General features: G+C 36.0%; 1 protein-coding gene across 2 annotated transcripts in view; it reads left to right on the top strand.

Moving 5' to 3' along the window:
* Positions 1-1000: 1000 nt before the first annotated feature.
* The window catches only part of LOC111511634 (MFS-type transporter SLC18B1), a 92721-nt gene continuing 69308 nt past the window's right edge, over positions 1001-24413 (top strand). The window contains exon 1 of one of the 2 annotated variants that reach the window (XM_074170968.1): positions 1001-1148. In XM_074170968.1, coding sequence (XP_074027069.1) covers positions 1036-1148 — 113 coding nt within the window. In that variant the 5' untranslated portion in view covers positions 1001-1035. Of the gene's footprint in view, positions 1149-11926; positions 12261-24413 lie in introns of those variants that run through there. The other variant, XM_074170969.1, reaches the window with a different exon arrangement.

Raw genomic sequence — 24413 nt, 5'->3', positions numbered from 1 at the left:
ATTGGCCGCCTATAATGTGGTAACAATCCTCCCAGCTCGTTGAGCTAGAATCAAGTAGATGAGTATTCCGTGATGGCGTTGAGAACAGAGTCCAAAAACGTCGTCGAATACCAGACATAGTTGCTTCAGCCTGCGACAGACTGTGGTGATAAAGCTGAACTACGAATTGATTTGTGGACTCAACTCTCCTTGAAGAACAAGCACGAGGAAGGGGATGACATTTCCCCTAACGAAGATTCCATCTATGGGATCAGGAGAAGACTCAATATAAAAATATCAAAGCTAAGCGGGACTCCTCAAGATGGTTTGTTGCAAAGTCATGCTTCGACACCGCCCGCCGGAAGAGAATTTGTCCGCTGTCTTTCAAAGTAGCTTCCACTGCAAAAGAACTGGTTGAAAACCAGAATCACAAAAACAAAGCATTCGCGATCCAATTCTAGACAGTGCTGGTTCAACTTGCCATAGGTCTCAGTGGTGCTACGAATGCGTTGCTGGTCTCAACTGTACTCAAAGGGCGAGTCTGAGAAAGTAAAGAGAAGACGCCTGGTGAGAAACAACGATGTCTAGTGTTGGATAACTTTGAGGAGCCTTTTATAGTCGTTCATTTACTCTTCTGTTTGGTAAGGGGAGATTACATCGCCTTTACTTTTTCGGAAGGGCACAACTCGAAAAGGAGGCAATGTCACGGCGCGGATGCTGCGTATGCCACTGGCAAAGAACAAAGTATTGGTTATCGCAGAGCTATAGAGTTCGAACTGCTACCCGAGAATGATTGGAAAGAGCAAGAGAGTACGAATGCAGTATATACTACCTGGGCTGAAAAGTATCGGGCCTAACACATAGATGGCGCTAGCCTTATTGCATTCACCGTTTTCTCAGTCAGTACTTTCAGTACCTTGAAAATTCGAAAGTTTTTCGAACAACGCCGATTGGTTGATTCTTGAATCGAGTGACCGACATATTTATCTCCAGCTATCAGATAGATAAATGAATACTTACTATTATTTAGTCTATTTCCAGCTGCTGAGCAATACAATGATATCAGATAACGACGATTCGAATTGCGAAACAAAATTAACAGTGCAACGTGCGGAGGATGGAGAAAGTTATAGTGAAAATGAATTTGAATCGGAACTGGAAGTCGAAAAGTAAGTCGATGACATTATTCTGCATGATTTCGAGAGAAGAAATATATTAGTACGACAATAATACATTTTTCAAATGAATGAGTTCGTAATTTGATTGGAATGGATGGATGTTCAGATTTGTAATCCAAAAACGCATGAAAAAGGTAAAATAAATAAAGTAAGACCATACATTTTCGAAATGAAAAGCATCCAGAAACAATACCTTTCCGTATCTTTGGGAATATTTTTCTCTTGCAATTTGTTTTTATTTTCTATTTCGGTATATCTAGCGAATCATATGCTGGGTTTGAATTTATTCAGAATTCCATTATGATACAAATCAATACATTTTGATCCCTGATTCATCTTTAGATGAGTTGAATATTCCCTTTAAACCAGCTCATGATCATATGCTGCTGCGCTGCTGCCTGTAGATGATAGCCAGACATGACTCTATGTGATTTACACTATTCTTCATGTTACTCAACTTACTCAACTACAGAACAGGGACATAAGTCAAATTACAATATAATACAATTAATAACTTATAAGGTGAAAACAATACATATAGAATTATCTGAAGTTAAAAATCCTGATCTCAGAGATGGAACACTAAAAAATGTCGAGCTGACAACTTGCAGAATTGCATTTGACACACATGTTATGCAGAGGTGAACGTTTCAGAATTTTTGTACGTGGTGTAAGAGGATAAAGAGTATTATCCACTCTAGAGGTTTGTCTAAGTACATTGAAATTAAGTTTTTGCAGAATATGTGGGTCAATAATCAAATTACTAATCTGATTGAAAAGAGAAATTGTGGAGTGACAATCACGACGGCAACTCAAGCTATTCATAGCATGTCTAGCCAGCCAACAATGCAATTGTGTTCAATCGATGACGGCAACATATGCAGAAATTACTTCAGTGAAGAATCCTGCACTGACAGCTGTCGGATATAATCCAGCGCTCTTCGTGGTATTAGCCAGGGAAGTAGTTGTTTTCTGATAGGTGTCAGTCCATTTACCAACAGGTAGGTGAGTTGAGACTGGCCTCAACGAATTGTTCTTTCAGATAATTTGATTTACTGCTAATCTTCAAATATGCCGCGTACCATATGTGGAGAATTCAATATCCATCTTGGTAATAGCCGGGAGAGTAATTTTTCGACGGGCATTTACCAAAACCTATGATATAGGTAGTTGGGAGAGGTGGATATTTCGAGAACCTCGAATAGCATGGATGACATTAAAAGTGTATAGCTGAAAGAACTAAAGAAAAGAAAACTGAAAAGTTTACTCGGGAAAATTACTTTGCATAATAACCTCTGATGAGGATGAGGAAAAAAAAAGTGTACCTACTCACTATATTGTTGTATTTATCAAACAACTTCGATAAGACTCACATTAAACTAATTTAGGCAAACAATTATTCTGAAATAAGGTTGAAAGTTTTTTTTTTCATAAACATTTCCTGTGCTTTATCAGTTATAGAAGTGAGGATTCTAAAATTTCAACGAATTATGGTAGCTGGACGGTATCTATCTCCGTTTTAAACAACTCCTGGGATGAAAAAGTCTCGAGCCCAAAAAAGAAAACGAGTTTTTTTTGAACAAATATAATATTTACCGTTGATGGTATTTCTCTTCTCTGGATAGTCGATGAATATTACACCAAGCACAAACCAAAATACCGAAGCCATAAACTTTCCAGTCAATTGTTGTGCTTTCGGGTATTTGGACGAGGTTCACCAGTTGCTTTTCACTCAGATTACGATCGTTTTGGTTCCGAAGTGAAGTGATAGATCCATGTTTCATCTATTGTCACATATCGACGCAAAAAATTCGGTTTGTTATGTTTAAACATGGCCAAACACTGCTCAGAATTATCAAGACGTTCTTGTTTTTGGTCAACAGTGAGCTCCGCGACACCCACTTCGAACAGAGCTTCTCATAGTCAAATGCTCACGAAATATAGAGCCAACACATTCTTTTGAAATCCTCACAATTTCAGCTAACTCATGCAACTTCACTTTTCGATCATTCGAAAAGATTTTGTGGATGTTTTTTGTTTTCTAGTGTTACTGCCTCATTTGGACGTCCATTGCGTTCTGCATCATCGGTATCTCTACGACCCCGTTTGAAGTCAGGGAACCAACGTTTAATTGTTGTTTCTGATGGAGCCATTGCTCCAAGCCATTGCTTCGCTTGAATGGTATTTCTTTCATCAAGAAGCAGTGTGAAATGGTAACAGGAAATAATTTTTGATCCATTGTTTTGAAAATAACAAAAGTAATGTCACTCTCAGCATAATAGGTCACAATGCAATAACACTAGCGCCATCTATGTGCTAGGTACGAGACTTTTTAGCCCATGCAGTATTTTTTAAGGATAAAACACAAGTACTACAGGAAAATCCTCAAGGCACTCTAACAGCGGTACCTGTGCGAAAGTAGCGATTCATATTGGATTTGAATCGCTGGGGATTAAATCCATTTGGGAAAACGTTCTCAGGAAGTTTATTCCACATAAACGTAGTTCTCCAGATGAGAGAGTTCTTAAACAGTGAATTTTGAGGTGTACTGAGTTGAACCTCAAAAGATGAGCACCCACAGTCCGTCGCGTATTTCTGATATGTACCGCTCATGGTGGAATCAAATGTGCCAAGTCACTTGAACACTGAATCGTGAAAGTATCTATAGAAGATAGACAAATCTCCAACCTTTTTTCGATGTTCCAGGCTATCATACACGTGATGTTCGCCTCTCCAATCAGGCGGATGACTCTTTTCTGGATGGAATCCAGCAACTTTAGGGTATGCTTGGGGGCAGAGCTCCATTCATGAGAACAAGTCTCCAAAGAAGGTCTGATCTAAGCTTTATAAAGCATCGAAAGTTGCTGAGGCATGTGAAGTTTTCTGGTTCGGAACAGTGTTCCAAGCTTTTGAGAAGCAGCCTTTGCAATTCCAGCGACATGATTGTGCTAAGACTTATTGGTGTCCATTTTAACCCCCAACAAACTTATCGAAGCAGAAAGCGGAATTGTCCGACTTGACATTATTATATCCGGTTCGGAAAAATTTATCTTCTTGGAGAAAACCGATGCCTGGGTTTTTACGGCATTGAATTGATCTTGGTTACTTTCACCACGATTCAAAATCACTTTTAGATCCTCATTAAGATATGCAACCTCCTGCTGCCGGTGAAGATTGCCTCCGTAGCCGATGTCCTGGAATCCAAATGGAATGACGAGACACGTCTGCTGTCGTCAACAAAGTAATATATTGGATCCTTGGTTTCATCCAATATGTCGTTGATATAAAATAAAAAGAGGGTTGGAGACAATATGGATCCCTGGGGAACACCAGCCTTGATGGTAAAAGTATTCGAGAGATATCCATCCATGGTATTTTCTAAAATCGCTGAACATATACAAACTGACGATAGAAATTCCAGAAAAATATTTCAAAGAGTTGAACATTTCGTCCAGTCTAATTCATCAAATGAAAAGGTTGCAATCCACAACAAACCCATATATACTACTAATTCTGAAAAAATCTTAGCACAATAATACATTTTCTCGATAAGAAATGTTGACGTATATATTATTTACAGGTTTGAAAAGAAACACCTTGAAACTGTTTTTACGTTATGATTTCTCTTCTGAAAGTGCACTGTTTTATGACGTCACAAACGTGTATTTTTTGAACCGATCATCTATCCAATCGATGATGTTCCCTTCAAATCGTTGTAAACATCATTCGTTACTTTCCATAAATTAATTGAATCAGGTATCCAGTGCACTTGCATTTTGAATATACCTACCATTATAAAAACAATTTGTTTTTATATTTATTCACTCTACACTATATTAAATCTGAATTTTATTACATCGACGTTGATGCTGCAGGATATGCGGTAGTTTCCCGAATTTCTGGTAATTGCGTAATCGAATTTTGTGCTTTTCCAATGATTAACTCTATGTTAATGTAATTGTATATTCACACAACAATTTGAATTTGTTTGAAAACATGTTTTTGTGGTTTTCGATTGTGGTTTTGATTGTGCTATCATACATACCTGAAACATTTCCCCAATTTATAAAACACTTTATCCATCATTACATTTTTTTCATGGTCAACAGACAAGTACTACAGAAAAATCCTGGAGGCGCTCTAAGAGCGGTGCCTGTACGTGATTCACATTGGATTTGAACCGCTGGAGATCAAATCCAGGAAGTTTATTCCACATAAACGCGATTTTCCAAATGTACTTCAACAGTGAAGTTCGATGTGTACTGAGTTGAATGCCAAAACAATGAGCAGCCACAATCCGTCGCGTATTTCTGATATGTACCGCTCTTGGTGGAATCAAATGTGCCAATTCACATGAACACTTCCCGTGAAAGTATCTATAGTCTAATCAACAAGTTCAAAAACATGAAAAATAGAGATAAAGGTCCTAAAAATATGAACGATAGCTCATTAGATTCGGAATCACCTCTAGAAAAATGTTTTTGAAGGATTTTGGTGCAGGTAAAAAATTGCAAGTGTTATTAACAAAATAATATAAAAAAATGGTATTTTGTTTTTTGTTAATAACTCAAAAAATATTAATATTTAAGCAATTTTGAAAAAGCTCGTTAAAGAGGAGGAAATTTGCGATAAAAAAAGTTCCGACTCTCGAAACTCTATCTCCATTATTTATAATTTTGATTTGACGTTGAAAATAGGGTTCCGCGGGGCTGTCACGAAATGCGCACGCTGCCGCTAAAGAGGGTTTATCAAAAGAAATAATTTTTTAGCATAAAATGCCATTTAAAAAATTTGAAAAAAATCTAGTATCTTCTTAACACTTGAATGAATCGAGTCCTGTACAAAAAAAAGTTTTTTCACCATTTTTCAAAAAGTTATTTAATTATTTACTAACAAATTTTTTCCCAATCTCCGTTGGCATAAATAATGGGATAAAAGGTATAAATAATTGGCCTATGAATTTTAAACTTCGTGGAGCCCTTTTGATATCTGTTTCTGTTTAAAATCTGTTTTTCCATTAACCAGCTGTCGCACCCCTACGAACGACAACCCTCAGAAGTCGAAACTTGTGCGAGCTAAGGATTAACGAGGTCTTACCTTTCAACGTGTGATTCCTAACACGGGTTGAACGATAGCAAGTGAAGATCGATCGTTCACACTAGGGCTTGAACCACCGACCAACACGGCAGTCAATTCGAGTGAGTGAACAAAGCACCCACGCCGAACCGCTTGGCTACCGAAGTATATATATATATACTTCATACAATCCTGCGATAAAAGTTCATAAAAATTTATTAATTTGTTGATTATGATTTTTTATAACTATTGCAAAATGAAATATCTAAAAATTGTTGATAACATTTTTTTTCAATTGATACTCAACTATGTCTGTTTTCACATTAAACAATGACAGTTATTAACGTAGGATATGGATTTTTTACGCAATTTGTTAATTTAATTGTTTTAAACAAATAGAGAAGTTCAATATTTTTGAAAATTTTTTTTGGTATTTTGTCTAGAGATAATTGAGATATTTTTTTTTTTTCATTTTAATTTTTAATTGTTTTGAATCTTTTTTTTTATATTTCGATTGTTCAAATAATTAGTTAAGAAATAATTTTACTTGATTCATTCAAGTGTTAACTTGGCGTTACACGCGTCCCTACTTTTGCAATAAGTACACGCGCACGGTGAAAATGACCGCATCTGAATATTCATAAGATAAACCGGAAAATAAATAGACTTTCAGACATTTCAGAAATATAATGGCAAATGTTAATAAAATATACTTGAAAACTATGAAAAAGTAAATTAAAACTAATTATCAGACTCTTCCACTTCTCCTCCTTCTGCGCATGTTAGACACAATGGAACAGTGTGTTCTCGACAAATGGATTTCTGACAGCTCCTGCATTGTGTTGATGTTTTTCTATTTTTTTTATAACCACATAAATAGCACCTTCCGGAAATGGATGTTTTCGGCGGTGGTTGTGTTTCAGACAGACTTAAAATTTCATTTATTCGAATCTTTATTGATTTTGGTAAAATTACGATGTTTTGTCTTTTTACCAAATAATCGTGTAATAATGTCAAACCCAGTTCTTTCAAAAACATTTTTCTAGGCAATTTTTGTTTGTATTTGACTGAAACAAAATTTGGCTGTTTATTCCAGCAATATTTAGCAGTGTATAAAATATTGTAAGCGGCCATCTACGACTTGGACGAGACACAGAGTAACTACCTTTCATCTCATCCACGACATCAACACCGCTTTTTGTAGAATTATAATAAGTTATAATATGCGGTTTACATAGCTCTCCACTAAAAGCATCAATTTTATTTTCATGGGGATAAGTAGACAAACACAATACGTATTTATTCTTCTTAGGCATATATGACAATAATGTCATTTCTTTAGTGAACCCAAATATGCTCGAATAAAGTTTTCGGTTTTTCATTTTAGCTATGAATAGTGGTGGAATTTCGTTCTTATTTTTTTCAGTGTGCCAACTAACGTCAATTTATCATTTTGATAAAGATCCATCGCCACAGGTATAGAGGAGAACCAATTATCGCACGTCACATTTCGGCCTGTGCCAGATCAAGACATCAGAGCAAGACATTATTTGTGGTTGAGTTTTCAGCTCCTGGCGAGACGAATATCGTCCGAAAAGAGAAGAAAAAATGGATAAAATATCGAGATTTTCTCTTCGAACTCTATCCAGACCACTCTGTCAAGATAGTTGTTCTGATTATTGAAGTCCTTGGTGGAATGATGCCCTCTCTACTCTCGAATCTTACATTCATACCGGCTTGCCGCACTAAGGCAGAAATCTTAGCCGGACATTCTTGGCTCACTGCCCTTGCTCAGGGCACATTATTCTCGGACTCAATGATCACTTACCCCACGGTGTGGTGAGTAGTCGTTGGTTGATAATGCTAGCGCGCCCTCTCGAATGTATCGGTGCTTCGGGGGATAGGGCCTGACCAGCGCAAACTACGGTGGAAAAATAATAATAATAATTTATTGCGCCTGAACTGCGCCAACAGAGCATTAGGAATGTTCATTCGAACACGTTTCTGGTCAAACGTGAAGACTGAAATGTGTGGCCTCCTCGGTCGTCTGTCTCGAGTCCTATCGACTGATTTGAAGACCTGCGGGGACGACACATTATTCTATATCGCGAAGTGACACCGAAGTGAACTCCAAATTGTTAACAATAGTTTAAAGTATGGAGGTTGGCGGGCAGAATTTTCACCTCTGGCAAATGTCATTCTCATGAGTAATGGCCATATTTCTCCGTCATTGAATAATATATCGTAATTTTTGCAAGAGTTGTGTGGTATTTGTGTTGATTGTGTTCAGTAATCCGCAAATCATTTGAAAGTCGCATTCAAAAATATAATTTATATTTAATATAAAATAATAATAAATATTTCGTTAGGAAATTGAATCATTGTATTAGTTGTTTATCGTTTCCTGATTAGCTGTTTTTATTGCTAATATTCCAAGGACGTCATTGTACGATAAATGTTAATTTGATTTCAATTGTTTATGACATTAGAAACTTTCAACTTTTAATATTGACATTCAACATAATTTTGTTACTATGATGTGTTTTTCCTTTATTGAAATGAACCAATATCTTCAATTAATTGAAGATCTTTGCGAAACTTTTGTCTTTCATTGATACATATTATATACAAAATAGATAAAAAATTGTGGGAGTTCGTAAAGCCTGTAAATACAGGAAGCCTTCTAAACACAATTGTAATACCGCAAATCGAGAGATAATAGATCACATTTCATATCTCTATCCAATTATTGTTGAACATTAGAAATAACATCCATTACTGTAGACTCGGTATCACTTGAACTTTGAAAGCCATATTGACCTGAAAACAAATGACTTATTGACTTCAAATAAGCTATCAACCTATTATTCAAGACCTTTTTGATAATTTTTGAAAATATTTAGGAAAAACCGATACCATAATGGCGACGAAGTAATTCATAAATTTCACAAATTAATGAATCCGTTATTCATTCCTGTGGAAAAAATTCATAATTTCCACATATGAAAACCATGAAAAACAAAGAAAATGTTTTGATTACAGTTTATTTATCGATTGATTCACAACCCTCTTTCCAACCCTCTTTTTACTGTATATCAACGACTTATTGGAAAAAACCAAGAATCCAATATATTGCATTGCTGACGACAGCACACTTTTGTCTCGTCATTCAATTTGGATTCCAAGAGCCATCATCTTGATTTTGTGCATCGAAAAACAATTCATAATTTCCGACCGTGAAAACTTATCAATTTTGAATCAAATCGGACCATAATTGCAAATCTTGTCCGCCATTGTGAAGCCGCCATCTTGTTTTTTCCCCTAGAAAAACTCCATGATGCATTATCGCCGAATTTATGTCAAATTAGCTTGCGAATGAAGTATCATAATTTGTAATACGGAACAGTTTTTTTCCCGCAAGAAGGCGCCAAAATCGAAAGTTAGGTAGCTAAAATTGACATGGCTGAATTCCATAAAATAATAATAATAATAATTCGTCTTTATTATTTCCAATATTAGGTAGTTAACAGTTTTTATACAATGACATTTTTTATTACAGGAAAATAAAAGACGAATTTCAGTTTATTTTCATCGCAATAAAAGTAACATGTTCTTCCACTTAACCTCGAAATACCTCTTCGAATATCTCTTTTTAGAGTAAAAGTTTAAACGAAAAAAAATATATTTGTATATACGTAAAGTTAAATTTAATTAAAGAATAAGGGCAACTACTGATTAAACTTGGGTGATCTATACTACCGTCCTAATCATAAAATCTATCGCAGGAGAAGATGATTTTTTATGCTGTCTTTGATGTTTGAAATTATATTGAATTTAATTTGATACGAAATGCAAATTTGATATGTGAACGATCTCTTGAAAAACTTAGTTCTAAACTGAGGAGGGGTTAAGGCATGATTATGCCTAATATTTACGTTGTGTACATCAGTTCTGTATGTTATTTTATTATATAAATAAGGCGGTTTTTTCGTTGTTATTTTTTTATGAAACAAAACATTAGCATGCACAATGCTAGCATGCACAAAACTCTCTATGTTTAGCCACCCAGCTAGTTTTAAGGTGTACGAAATCGCTTGCCTACTTCTCACCCCAAAGATCAGACGTAAACATGAATTCTGAACAGCCTGAATTTTACGTTTACATATATCAGTCAATTTTGGACTATATAGAACATCTGCATAATTGAAGTGAGAGAGTACAAGAGTCTCGCACACAGTTATTTTTATCTTCCTAGTGAGATAATGTCTGCTCCCATATATCAGTTTAATAGAGGCGTATGCTCGTTGAATAAGCTTCATGATGTGGTTTTCGAATCTTAGGCTGTTGTCCATGAGAACCCCCAAGTTTTTCACCATTCCAACGTTATTTGGATTATTTGTCTCTTTTGTTGCGGGCCAAACGTTAAAATATTCGACTTATTCGGGTTAATGAGAAGACAATGGTCAGTAGCGGATTTGATAAAAGAGGAAAGTTCATTGTTCATCAGTTGCATAGCAACATTGAACATCTGCGGTGGAAAGCTGTAATATATTTGTGTGTCATCAGCGTACAGATGAACGTTACAATGATTCAAGCTTCTGATGAGATAAGTGTAGATATTGAAAAGCAGTGGTCCTAGAATGGAACCTTGTGGTACACCCGATTTAATATGAAGGTATTCCGAGCGAATTCCATCAATACGCACCATTTGTTTTCTTCCAGTCAAGTAATTCCACAGTAATGTAATAGATTGCTTTGAGAATCCTATGTAATGGAGTATGGACATCAACAGTTCATGATTGATGGTATCAAAAGCTCTAGTGAATTCCAGCAGAATCAAAATTGTTATAACTCCTCTATCAGTGGCTCTAATGATATCATCCACAACGTGCAGTAAGGCAGTAGTGCAACTGAAACCCTTTCTAAATCCCGACTGAATTGGTGGTATTGATTTATATAATTAAGTATCTGAAATTCAATAGGTTTTTCTGCCACCTTAGATAGGCCACCTTAGATATGAAATTACCTTTTAAACGATGTGTCACACTTACTACTTTCCCTATTCAAATTGTTTGGGTGATAGTCACCGAGGGGTGGGTGAAGAGGTATGATAGTTGAGGTTATGATAGGAAGATTAAAAGTCGTAGTGTTTTTTCAGAACACATGTGTTTTGAAGATATTCGATCTGTTTCGTTTTCGGTGCCCCACCCTGTATATTACCACCCGACATCAAATCTGCAACATCCACAACACTTTTCAAAACCAAGTTAAAATCACTCCTGATACAGAAATGTTTTTATATATTCGAAGAGTTTATCTTCTGTCGTCAGCACTGAGCAGTCATTAAATTAATAAATTTTTAAAGTCTGAGACCTTTAATTTTTCTCATTCACAGATAAATGTTGTGTATGTTCTTTCCTATTTTTGAATTATGAACCGGAGAAACTTTATCTTTTACTTAATTGTCCTCGAGCTAATAAATAAATAAAATAAATAAATACACGTCAGAAGGTAGATGAGACGTTCATCACAACGTTTCTAAGTGGTTAGGTTGAGCTTATCAAAGACAAGCTGATTCTTCACTTAAGAAAAAAAGTATACATATAAATGCATCATTTACATTTGTAGTTTTTCCCACCATCATTACAAGCTTTCAAGAGCTTAGATATAAATGAGGAGGCAGTACTTCCTTCGTTATCTGTTCTGTTTCATTTCTGTGTCCGATTCCGTGTCGAACGGTTGTATTTGAATTATAACTTCTACGCGCCATGTCACAAACTACTATAAAAACTGCTCAAGTCGTAATATTTCTCCGTTATTTTCAAAAAGCCTCAGTGTAGTTCAGTCCGAGTTTTTCTGAGTATTTGTGCCACTGCTTTTTTGTTAAAAAATGGATTGCTGCAACTACGAAAAAACAGAGTTATCCAGTATATCAAAAACAGTCAATGAAAAACTACAGTGTGAAAAAAAAATTGTAAATGGATTGGACGCATCTAAAACCCTAGACAAAGATGAACGAAAAAAAGAGTAAGTTCAAGTGCATGTTGAAGTCTTGAAATGAAATTAACATTAATTTGGCTACAATGGGTTTGCCGAACAATTTACTCTCGTTTACTCTCGAGATAATTTCCTCAATTGATTCATTATCATTTTGAGAGATGAAATAAGAAGTAGACTTGACAAGTCATGAGTTCAAAGAGCATTCGAGATTGTGTAATTCTCTTTTGGCGATAAACTAATATTATACATAACAGTTTAGTAGGATAAAAAGTTATTCGCTCTCTTTTCGATGTTTTTTGATCGAGCACGAAAATTGATCAATATCAAGTTCGAATCGAGTCGAACTTTTTAAAGATTAAAAATCATGGTGGGATAACTGGTTACTTTCAACATTTTGCGAATAATGAATAACCGAAGGTTGTTCAACATTCTTACCATCACAGATACATTTTTAATTTTTGAAATGAAAGGATGGAATTGATCGATATTTGGGGAAAAACCCCAACAATCGTATTTGATAAAATTTACTTTTAGGTTTTTCACTACTTTAAAAAACTGCAACACCTTCACTATGCAAAATTATCTTCAGACGTGTTTTAAATTATACTGTAGAAGTAAAAGTTAATTATTGCTCATTAAGAACGCAATAAAAGAGTGCTTAAACAATACTTTGTGATTTCGTTATGATTTGCCACAGCGGATTTATGATTTTTGAATGGCTAACTGGTCGCAAACAAAAGATTCAAAGATTGTTTGGGTCATTTTATATTTGCAGAGGCGTGCGCTTGTCTATTTAATGAAAAATACTCAATAAAATTATCGACCATGTGTATTTATTTCTTTAAAATTATTATTGTTATAAAATTTCAATTTGAAATATTCGCTTTATAATAAATAGGTATGCTTATTTGAAAAGAAATTAGGCGAGGAGTCTTTCATTAAGCGTGTCTTATCTTCAAATTTGAACGAAACAAAGTGTGTTTTTTCGTTTGAAAGACATATTGATGCCATTATGTGTGGGATATAATATCATTCAAATGTCCGCCACCGCTTTTCTGGGTGAAGCGCATTGGAAACGTCAATTTTCCATGACTCTAAACCATAAATCAGGCTGAATTTGACCGACGACATTGGGTATGTTGCTTTTGAGGACCGCTGTGATTTGTGGTTTATTCGCATACACCTGCAACTTAAGAAAACTCCACAAGCAAAAGTCTAAGACCCAATTCACATAACAGACGTCTGGCAGAGACGAGGCTTAGGCATGGTACGGACGAGCAATGCACACAGAGGGGCGGGACAGTAGCAAGAAAGGACGTCAGTCAATGATGAGGCATTCCATTTGGAACGGAGGTGAAATCTCTTGGCATTGTCCTTGATAAAACGCTCACTTGGAAAAAGTTTTACACAAAGCCAGACTGTCTCTATGGACATGTCGAAGGATTTGTGGTAAAACTTTGGGTTTAGGTCCCAAACAAATTTATTGTTTTTATGTGATGATTGTCAGACCAATGATCACTTATGGTGTAATTGCCCGGTGGCCGAAGGCTTTACAGAAAACGGTCCAGGCGAAGCTCTCTGGCTTACAGATACAGGCTTCTCTGACCGTCAGTGGTGCCATCAGCACCACACCGTCAGCGGCCATGGAGATCCTGCTAGACCTACCTCCTCTCCACATTTTTCTGGAGAGAGAGGCTAGATGGACTTCATATAGACTTGTGCACATTGCCAAATGCACAAATCAATTTAATGCAAAGTGCAACAGACAGTTGATTGACACTGGAAGTCACAGCATTCTGGAAATGACCTCTGACTTCATACCTCCAACTGTCAACTACGAGATGCCTTACATACTGTTCCCGAGTAGAGAGGACTGGATCCCCCGGGAGAAGGAAATATTAAGAGCAGATAGTTGTTGATTCACAGATGGATCAAAAACACCTTTCGGTTCTGGTGCGGGTGTTTTCAGTCGCAGACCCAGGACAGATATATCAACCTGCCTAGGAACCTATGCGACTGTATTTCAAGCGGAAATTTACGCTATTGAATTGTGTGCGGAGAAATTGGAAGAATCCAACCTTATATACAAGTCAATAAAAATATTCTCGGACGCCTAAATTGGTAGCAAATTGCCAAAAACGACTCTTCTCGATAGGAAGACTCAACAGATTGTCTTTGGTCTGAATAACTGGCCATATTGGTCTGGAAGGCAATGAGGCTGCTGACTACCTTGCAAAGGAGGGTGCTGCAAGCAGCTTCATCAGACCAGAACCTGTCATTAGCATCGCTTCAGGCTTTGCTAAACAAACATTGAACACCTGGATGGCAAGAAGATTTATGGAAGATCCTGGAAGAATCTTCCAGGATTAGCTCACTCCAAGGCGTTTATTCACCCTTCGAAGCTTGATACCAAACAGTCATTGAACAACCGTAGGGATGAACTATGATGTCTAACAGGCCTTTTTACAGGTCACTGTCATTTGAATCATCATATGCAGAGATTCGGACTGTCGGAAGACAGTGTGTATCGCATCTGTTTGGAAAATGATGAAAAAGCAGAGCACATACTTTGTGGCTTTGTGCCTTCCCTGGGAAAGGCACAAAGTACGTTCTGGGGACCGAATTAGGTTTTTAGAGTTCGGCAGAGCCGTACTTTTACCATCTGACCTGAAAGACCACTCACCATACAAACTAATCGGCTTCGTTAAGAAGCTGGGTTTATCTGGTCGAGTGTGAATAAGTGTGAGCCACAATAAACTCTTGCGAGTTGCGGCGGAAGGTCGAATAGACCCACTCACTTTGGACCTAACCTAACCTAACCCGTTGGTTATGTAGACTACAACATAGCGTTTCAAACAGTGACGAAAATGATGAATATATGTTGGATTTGGTGTATTTCATCAGCAATTTTCTGCAGGCCTGGTCTTGGGCATTCCTATTTCAATAATCACCACAAATAAAATCAAATAAACAAGGATATTTACCAACTTCTTCGCAAAATTGTATGTTGGAGTCAACATCATTCCGCATTTTTGAAGATGGACACTGAGAAAGACGTGGCGAGGAACTGGCGTGCCCCTTCTTGTACGCCACAAGGCCGGCGAAAAGACGGGGCGAGGGCGGGAGGGCGGCCGTCCGCGCCACGTCACTTCTGTGAATATTGGACCTTTTGTTCACATAGGAGAGACGCGGAAGGGAAAAAGGTCCGTGCCCCGTCTCTGCCAGATATGCGTTCTGTGTGAATTGGGTCAAACGGGGTCAAATCGCACGATATCGATGGCCAGTTCACATCCTTCACGTGAGATGACCATGTCCTTAAATCGCTCGTGCAGAATATCCAATGCGGCGTGAGCTGTGTGGCACGTAGCGTCGTCCTGTTTAAACCATATGCCGTTGGTGTTCAGATCATCTATTTCAGGCCAAAATTAGTTGGCAATCATCGACCTATAGTGCTCGCAGTTGACAGTGATGGCCTGGCCAAGAAATATCTACCAAGGACGTCACCAGCCCAAAATCCACAACAGTGACTTTCTCGGGATGCATTGGATGCTCTTGGATCTCATGTGGATTGGTATCGTTCCAAATTCGATAATTTTGCTTGTTTACGTACTCATTCATTGAGAAATGGGCCTCATAGGTGAAGATTATTTTTGATGAAAATTAGGCTCCGGGGCCCATTCATCGAATACATATCGTTGTCTATTATCGTTTAGTTCCTTGTTTTCATCAGTCGTCATGAGCTCCTCAGAGGAGGACGTTGTATTTGCTTACCGGTATTCGCAAACGAGGATACGGGAATCTAGAAAACACTGGGGACACCTATATAATGTTTAATTTTAAATACAGTTCGGCAGTGGTTTCCCGTGAGCTCTCTCATCATGAACAGAAATTTAGAGAGTTTTATAGAATGGGCTCAAATAGTTACTAGGAAATAAAGGATTGCACCTCTTCTTGCTGACCCGACATGAACGTGTTGAACGATATTGCGCCTTTCTTTCGCTCAAGCGACCCGGTAGTTGTGTCCCCTTCACCGACGCGACTCCGATAATTATCGGTGTAGTATCGCGATCGCTCCAGTGTGCAGTAGATTAGTTGTTTCCATTCTGTATGCACGATTATGAGTGATCGGTGTCAAATCAGGATCGGGTTGCTTATCGAATCACCTACAGACAGAGGCGATGATTTCGGCAGATCTTGCGTTTCGTCAACCTACGGGTGTTGGTCGATCGTTTACCGAACTAGTGGACTCGAATTCATCCACCACATTGTGAATAGTCCTTTCGGTAAGACGATTATGGTGACCGTAAAATGGATGAAGCGCGCGGTACGTTGCCCGAACAGAATACCCATTTTGATAAAACAATTTTATTTTCATATTTTGTTGAATGACATATCCGCCCTTGGCGATTTGGAAAAACATACTAAATAAATGATAACCAATCTGACAGATGTAGCTCCGTTATCAATTGTCAAAGTTCGGAAGTCCCTGTTGGAAGACACTATACAAGCAAAAGTTATGTTGTGTTATCGTCAGATGAATCTGACGATTCTTCGTCAGATTCATTCGGTATTATGATCAAAGGTTCTACACTTTCCTCAACTAAATGGTCTTATTTCCACACGTTGTCTTCTTCTTTCAATATTTTTTCATTCAAAATGTCGTGTTTCTTCTTGCAACGAAACCTTTTACTCGAGCCGAAAAGTGTTCAATGGGACTAAGTTTGCAATGATGAGGCGGCACATGAATGATATATTATATTTCGTTTCTGAGCCAACTTGTTGACTTCATATTCCGTTAAACGAGCATTATTTGAACATACTATATACCGGGTGATTCTCTAGGGTAGCTCACCCCTATAACTTTTTTATTATTGGAGATAGAAAAACGAAATTTGAAGGATGTGTACTATAGTTCCATTTACATTTTTTGACATATTTACTTGATTTGCCGTACTTTCGGTTTGACCGTATATGACCCCAACTTTCGATTTTTAAATAGGTTATCCTATATATTTTTATTTATTTCCATCGAGAATGACATTCTAAATCCAACAATACTTCACTTGTCAATATTTAACAAATAAAATCATTTTTATTTCAGTTTTTATTTTTTGATCTAGAATGCCATGGATCGTGTAAATCGCTTCATTCTTAATAAAGTAACATGGGAAAACTACGACTTTCAGGCTTATGACTGCACAGTCGTTTTAAGAATTATTTCACAGCCGCAAATATGAATTTTTCCAGTTAACTTGATTTTTTCAAATGGAAAGGGGGTGGCTCGTCGGCTTTTTGTGAAAGATCAAAATCGAAAGCTGGGGCCATTTCCGGTCAAAACGAAAGTACGGCAAAGCAAGTAAATATGTCAAAAAAATGTAAATTGAACTATAATACACAACCCCCCAAATTTCGTTTCTCTATCTCCAATAATAAAAAAGTTATAGGTGTGAGTTACCTTAGGGAATCACCCAGTATAGACAATAGTTCTATCTTAAACATACTTTCATTAAATAGTATGTTTTTGAAGAAGTAAACTCAGTGATACCCGCTTTTTTCATTGTATTAGTTGGTATTCTTTCAAATTTTCTGGAAACATAAATTGCATTATTCATCACAATCTCAGAGTTAGGTGGAATGTGGTCTATTATTTGAACAAAATATTCTTCAAACACATCACCGTTCTTGTCTTCACCTACAACTTGTTTTTCTTCATCTTACGTAATCGCTCAGATGTAGCTTGCATCATCTTCTTTGCAATTAATTAGTTCCAAGAAAATAAAATTCAAACTGAAATTAAAAAAAAATGACATTGATGGGATCACTGCAAACAGTTTCAGAACTTGAAATAGAAAATAAACAAAACACAATCGATTTTGATCACTGCGACCGGTTTATCTGAGCATGGCAAATTAAATGTCCAAATGGAATGATCATCCGAACTTGAATATCATAACTGAAAATTAAACTCGACAAGAAATATACTATACAATTTAGTTTGCGAGCCAACTGTTGCCCCTAACAAAATCTCACCTATCGACAGTGACCCAAAAATTCCAATGTTGAAAATCCCATCGAATTGATTAACGTTTGTAGGAAATATTATTTAGGGAAAAACGAAAGTGAAGTCAGTTGTATAATTTGCATTCCACTTCACAGTTAACTTCCATGATAAATAAAATGAGTAAAAAAATTGTGTCAAACAGTTTCATTGAAAAAAAGATGTAGACAATGTATTAAAAACTTGAAAATAATTCGATAGGTCCTAAGTAGCAGTCATCACACCATTCACCTCAGCAATCTACGGTATTGATCAGATTAAAAAATAATAAAATCGTTGGGCGTGGCGTAACCCGAGTAAATATGTAAATACTAACGATTTTATTAATTTTTAATCTGATCAATACCATAGATTGCTGAGGAGAGTGGTGTGATGGCTGCTAACTAGGATCTTCCAAATTATTTTCTAGTATATCACATCATTTTTTTTTCAATATAATCGTTTGACCTGATTTTTTTACCTATTTCATTTTTAAGTTTTCAGTTTCTAATTTCGTTATTCAATTTTCCTCATTCTGTTCAATTCATTTAGTGCCTAAGTATTACATGGTACTATGTAATCCACCATTTTGTAGCTGCGGTCACTTTGAATTTGCATCTATTTCAAAGTGTCCTAATAATAATAATAATAATATTTATTTGTAGTTCTTTATTGCATATAAAGACAATAATTATTCAATCTATAAAAGTATTGAAAAAACTACAGATGAGGCTAGAAACAATATGTACCGGAAGAGTACTGTTGATCTTAGTTCTAGCCTGGAAGAAAAAAAAGTAACCTAGAGAAAAAACAAAAAAAAGAGAAAAAAGGAAGGAGAGAGGAAAGAGGGAGAGAAAACATGTTGAATGTTTATACTATCATTCTAATAGTCAAGTCCTGTAGTTTGATACCCATATAAACATGAAGTATGAGATGTGAAGTATAAGTGTATAAAATATAAATGATTAAAATAAAATATAAACTATATATACATACATATGCAGAACTAGGACAACGAATAAAAATATATGTTTCACACACAGTACAATCGCAGTTTCATCACATTCTAAATTACAGGGCATCGTCATTCTTGTAGGTCATGATAGGCTTCATCATTCTTGTAGGTCATAATAGGCTTTATCACTTAATTGTTACATTTCTTTCTGAATATGATGAAAGGAGTCTCTTTGATTTCATTGGAAAGTTGATTGAATATCCTGATTCCATTATATGTCAACAAGTTTTGAACCAAACATGTTTTTGGAATTGGAATATTTGGGTGTAGCTGTAGATTCATAGTTCTCCCTATTTTTATGTATAATTGACACGGTTTCCAATATAAATATTATTGAAATATCCGTAAGGATTCTATGTTCTCGAAAAAGGGGTTCACATGAATCCCGCTGTTTCGCTTCACATAAGTACCCGATAACCCTTTTCTACAACACAAAAACCGACTGCATAAGTTTTTTACTGCAATTTTCCCAAAATTGTATGCCATACCTTAGATGAGAGTCTATTGAGGCATAGTACACTCCTTTCGCTGCAGCAAACCCCAGTTCCTTTGAAATGTTTCTCAGTGCGAAACATCCCGATGCCAATTTTTTGTTGATGTTGTGCAATATGCTGAGAGAATTTTAAATTTTCATCAAAATAAATTCCCAAAAATTTCTAAGTGGAGTTATTTTTCATTGTATAATGTATAACAGAAACAGTATAGGACCTAACACAGAGCCTTGAGGTACTCCAAAATTTATCTCTCCCACGTCCGAGTTAGATGACGTTCTTACAAATTATTTTCTGTCATAAAGGTATGAACTAATCCAAATATGACTGTTGTCCCTAAAACCATATCTTATGAGTTTCCGAGGCAATATGCTGTGATTGACACAGTCAAAAACTTTGGATAAGTTACAAAGCACTGCTGCAGTGGCTTCCCCGCTGTTGATTTCATTATACACCAATTGCAATACTGTTGATATAACTTCACTTGTACTCTTAAAATTCTGAAAGTCATACTGATGTGTACTCAATATCCCATTACTGGTCAAAAATTTCATTATTCTTTTTTTTTACCAGTTTTCCAATTATTTTTACTGAGGTTGAATTTGCATCTTTTTCAAAGTGTACTACTTACTATTATACTAGTCAAGCAGCCTTGTCATTTGATATCAATATTGAGGTAGTTATGAAGTAAAATTCCATTTTGTAGATGCTGTCATATTGAAATTACAATGGCAGAGAATTCAGTAAATTGTATTGTCATCGAAACTAAATGTTTGTGCCAAATATCAGATCAATTTTTCAACAGGAAGGGGGTCAAACTTTTATTACTAAATTTTACACAAACAAACGGGGCAAGCTAAATAAAACCGTTTGATTATGGTCGAATGGTAGTGTCCCATGCAAGTGACATTTCAGGTCAATACTCTTCTATATGTAGTGTGGAGTACCTGTTAATTACATTTGTTTCAATTCCACAACGAATTTTTGGAGTACAAACTGTATAGAACAAGTGATTTTTTTGTAATTCACCATTCACATGTAGTTGTTTCGAAAGAACTTTTTTCCTTTCATATAATCAATGTTCATGTGAAAGTAGTTGTTTCGGAAGGGATTTTTTTTCTAATTTGTGCCTGAAAGACACTTTCGCGTATGACTAACACTTTTATATTCAATTTTCAAAAAAAATTCAACCAATTTGTTGGTGTATTTTGGTTCGTAAGGAAGAACCATATATTTTGAATCTTCTTTTTTTTTGAAAAGTCAAGGATTGACGAAGAATCTCTGAATTTTCTCTTCGTTATTAACTTATCCACTATTTTTCAAGGATAGCCGTTACTTTTAGCTATCTTCTTGGACAAAGAAAAATTTTCATTGTGGGCAATGGTGGGAGCTGTCGGGGATATATCTGGAAGTGCTGGTATTCTTCCTATACAGTGTGGTCAAACTCAAGTCAGCACTTTGCTAACTTCTTTATTAGACAAAAGTGTTTTTATTCATTTCATTAAAGTGACCATGAATTACCACAAAATAAAAAAGTCATCAATCACACAATTGAAGATGAGAGTTCGGTTGCATTAGAGAAAAAGTAACAATTTTTCACTGATTAACGTGGTGCTAACCGAAAAACAATTAAACATTACATTTTGATTCATTTCATAAAATATATTTTTTTAAATGAGACTCTCCGTATATTTTCACCTCAATCGATTGCCAATTTTTTTCTGAACTCAAAAGTTTAGCCTGAAATTTCAATACTCATAATCAGATTTTTTTTAATAATGAGAATGAATTGTTTTTATTGAATATTGCGTTCTTGATTCATTTCATAAAATATATTTTTTTTATTTTAATATTTGAGTATTTATAATCAAATTATATCATTACTAAATTCTACTTTTTTAACTAACACTCCCATTTCAATGATTTGAAAAAATCTGTCTCCCGCTCGAATTGATCTTTACTGTTGCGTCTCATAATTTTCTGATGTTCATCTTTTCTACATATCTCTTGGAATTTCAAACCTTACATTTCGATGCTCCTTTCGAAACCCTCCATTCCATACTGATTGATGGTTTACTCCAATTTATGTAGCATTTCTGTTCAGGTAAAGGAATATTCTCTTTCACCACGGAACGCGACCACACGACACAAAACTTATTTCTAACGCCCAAGAATAATTTTTTTTTCGTTCTAGCTCCAATTATACAGGCCTGTGAAATCATATTTATATTCGGTGAACACAGCAACTTGCTTCCTCCATGATTTTCTAAGCAGTCTCTTCAGAGATATCAGCTATATTTTCGTGGTGGTGCTGATAAGTAGAGTAACTCATGAACGGTAAATTCAAATCGGAGAGCATCTTGCTCATTGTAGAGTAGCCACTTCCATTCTGCACACTGAAATAATTTTGGTTTTCAAACCCATTTTATATTCATGAATTGGATACATATCACTGAATGTTCATCCGAATGGTGGGTGCTTGGATATTACTGCTAATTGTTTCAATTAATATCCGATATCTGCCCCTATAGAGATATTTCTGTATGAAAACTGAAAGAAACATGTTGGTTCATACAAAACGTATGCTGACGTATTCATAATTATCCATATTACATAATAGTGCAGTTCTCATTGTAGGAGATTTTAATATTAGCAATTATGCTAGCCATCTTAATCATGGTACAACTAATAGGGAAATTACTATTCTCAATAACTTTTTACAAATCCTTGACGTATCTCGAAATAACTTTGTATATAATAAACTCAATAGACTTCTTGACCTGGTATTTTTTAATGGAGAGTGTCTTGTGGAGAAATCAATGGATCCTTTTGTAGTCGAAGATCAGATCAGATCAGATCAGATTATTCTGTCTTGGATATTACTTGTGTACTTGAGACGAAAGATAACTACAAAAATAAACTGCATTTCTGTTTCTAGAATAATTATAATTTCAAAAGAGCCAACTATCCACAACTGTATAATCAAATATCTCATATTGACTGGACCTTCTTGGAAATCCTTGATGACTCAGAAGATGCAACCACATATTTCTATGGAAAACTTTATAATGTTTTTGATCGCTGCTGTCCCAAGTATACAGTTGAATCCAAAAATAAATATCCTCCTTGGTATAATAAAAGCATTACTAGAGATTTGCAGGCTAAAAGCAGAATCTGGCACAAATACAAGCGTGAGTGTAATCTGCAGGCCCTTGAAGATTTCAAACATCTTCGAGCAAAAATAAAGCATGATGTTGATGTGGCATATAAAAAATTCTTAGGTGAAACTGAGGAAGGAATACATATCAATCCCAACAGATTTTGGTCATTTATAAATAATAAACGAGGTAGCTCCAAAATATCACAAGTACTGAATTTTGAAGGTCAATTGCTGGAGGGGCCCTCTAATATCGTAAACGGTTTTGCCAATCTTTTCAAACAATCGTATACCGCTTCTTCCCCTTTTCAACCAAACTCTGATGTTGATAATAATCACTTTCTTGATATATCAAGCTTCAGTAAAAAGGGGCACTAAGGTCGCTCAAGCCTAAGAAGGCCACTGGTCCAGATGACATTCCAGCTTTCATCCTAAAAGATTGTGCACTTGTGTTTGCTCGTCCTCTATCTATACTAATTAATATCTGCTTAAGATCGGCTACAATACCAAGGATCTGGAAATCATCAAAAGTCTGTCCCATTTTCAAGAAAGGGGATAGACGAGATATTTCAAATTATCGGCCTATCTCTATTATTTGCAACTTTGCAAAGGTTTTTGAGATTCTACTGGAGCAAGTTATATATCTGCATGTTAGTTGCAATATAAATATAAACCAACACGGTTTTATGAAAAATCGTTCAACGGTCACCAATCTTCTGACTGTCCCGCAACATATTGCTGAATCTATTGACAATAGGGCCCAAACTGATGTTATTTACACATACTTTTCTAAGGCCTTCGACAGGCTTGACCATGGCATTCTAGTGAACCAACTAGTAGCCTTTGGATTATCTCCATCCTTAGTCGCACTCTTTCAGTCCTATCTAAGGGATCGAAAACAATATGTTCAGCTCAATGGTTTCAAATCTACCGAATATAGTGCTTCTTCCGGTGTTCCACAATGTTCAAATCTTCAATATATTCATTAATGATATTGCAGATGTTGTAGATGTATATTTTTTTATATGCCGATGATCTAAAACTATACTGCCTCGTTGAGAACATAGACGATTATGTGAACCTCTCAGCAAACGTAGGACGGGTTGTAGAATGGTGTTATCGAAATAACTTGTCACTGAACCCGGATAAATATAAGGTCATATCCTAAAGTTTGAAAACGAATATCTTGATCTTTGATTATTCAATAGAAAACGTTTCCTTGCTGAGACCAGAAACATTTACTGATCTTGTAGACTTTACAGTCATTTGTTTGTCACTGCTCTGTAATTGGGCTATGTCCTGTAGAGTATTGCATTACAAATAAATAAATGAATAAAGAAGTACTAGTAGGTATCTTTCATGATCTGTATCTCTGTATCTGTAGAGTAGGGAGGGTGAGTGTAGACCCACAGCACTTAGGCCACATGTAACCCATTGTACATCCTCCCGAAGAGTTTTTCTCCTAGGTCATCGTCTATCC

The sequence above is a fragment of the Leptinotarsa decemlineata genome, unplaced genomic scaffold (genome assembly GCF_025532065.1).
Source record: "Leptinotarsa decemlineata unplaced genomic scaffold, Ldec_3_MD MMD2_tig00000008_RagTag_RagTag, whole genome shotgun sequence".
NCBI lineage: Eukaryota > Metazoa > Arthropoda > Insecta > Coleoptera > Chrysomelidae > Leptinotarsa > Leptinotarsa decemlineata.
This window is presented reverse-complemented; position numbering and strand designations above follow the sequence as displayed.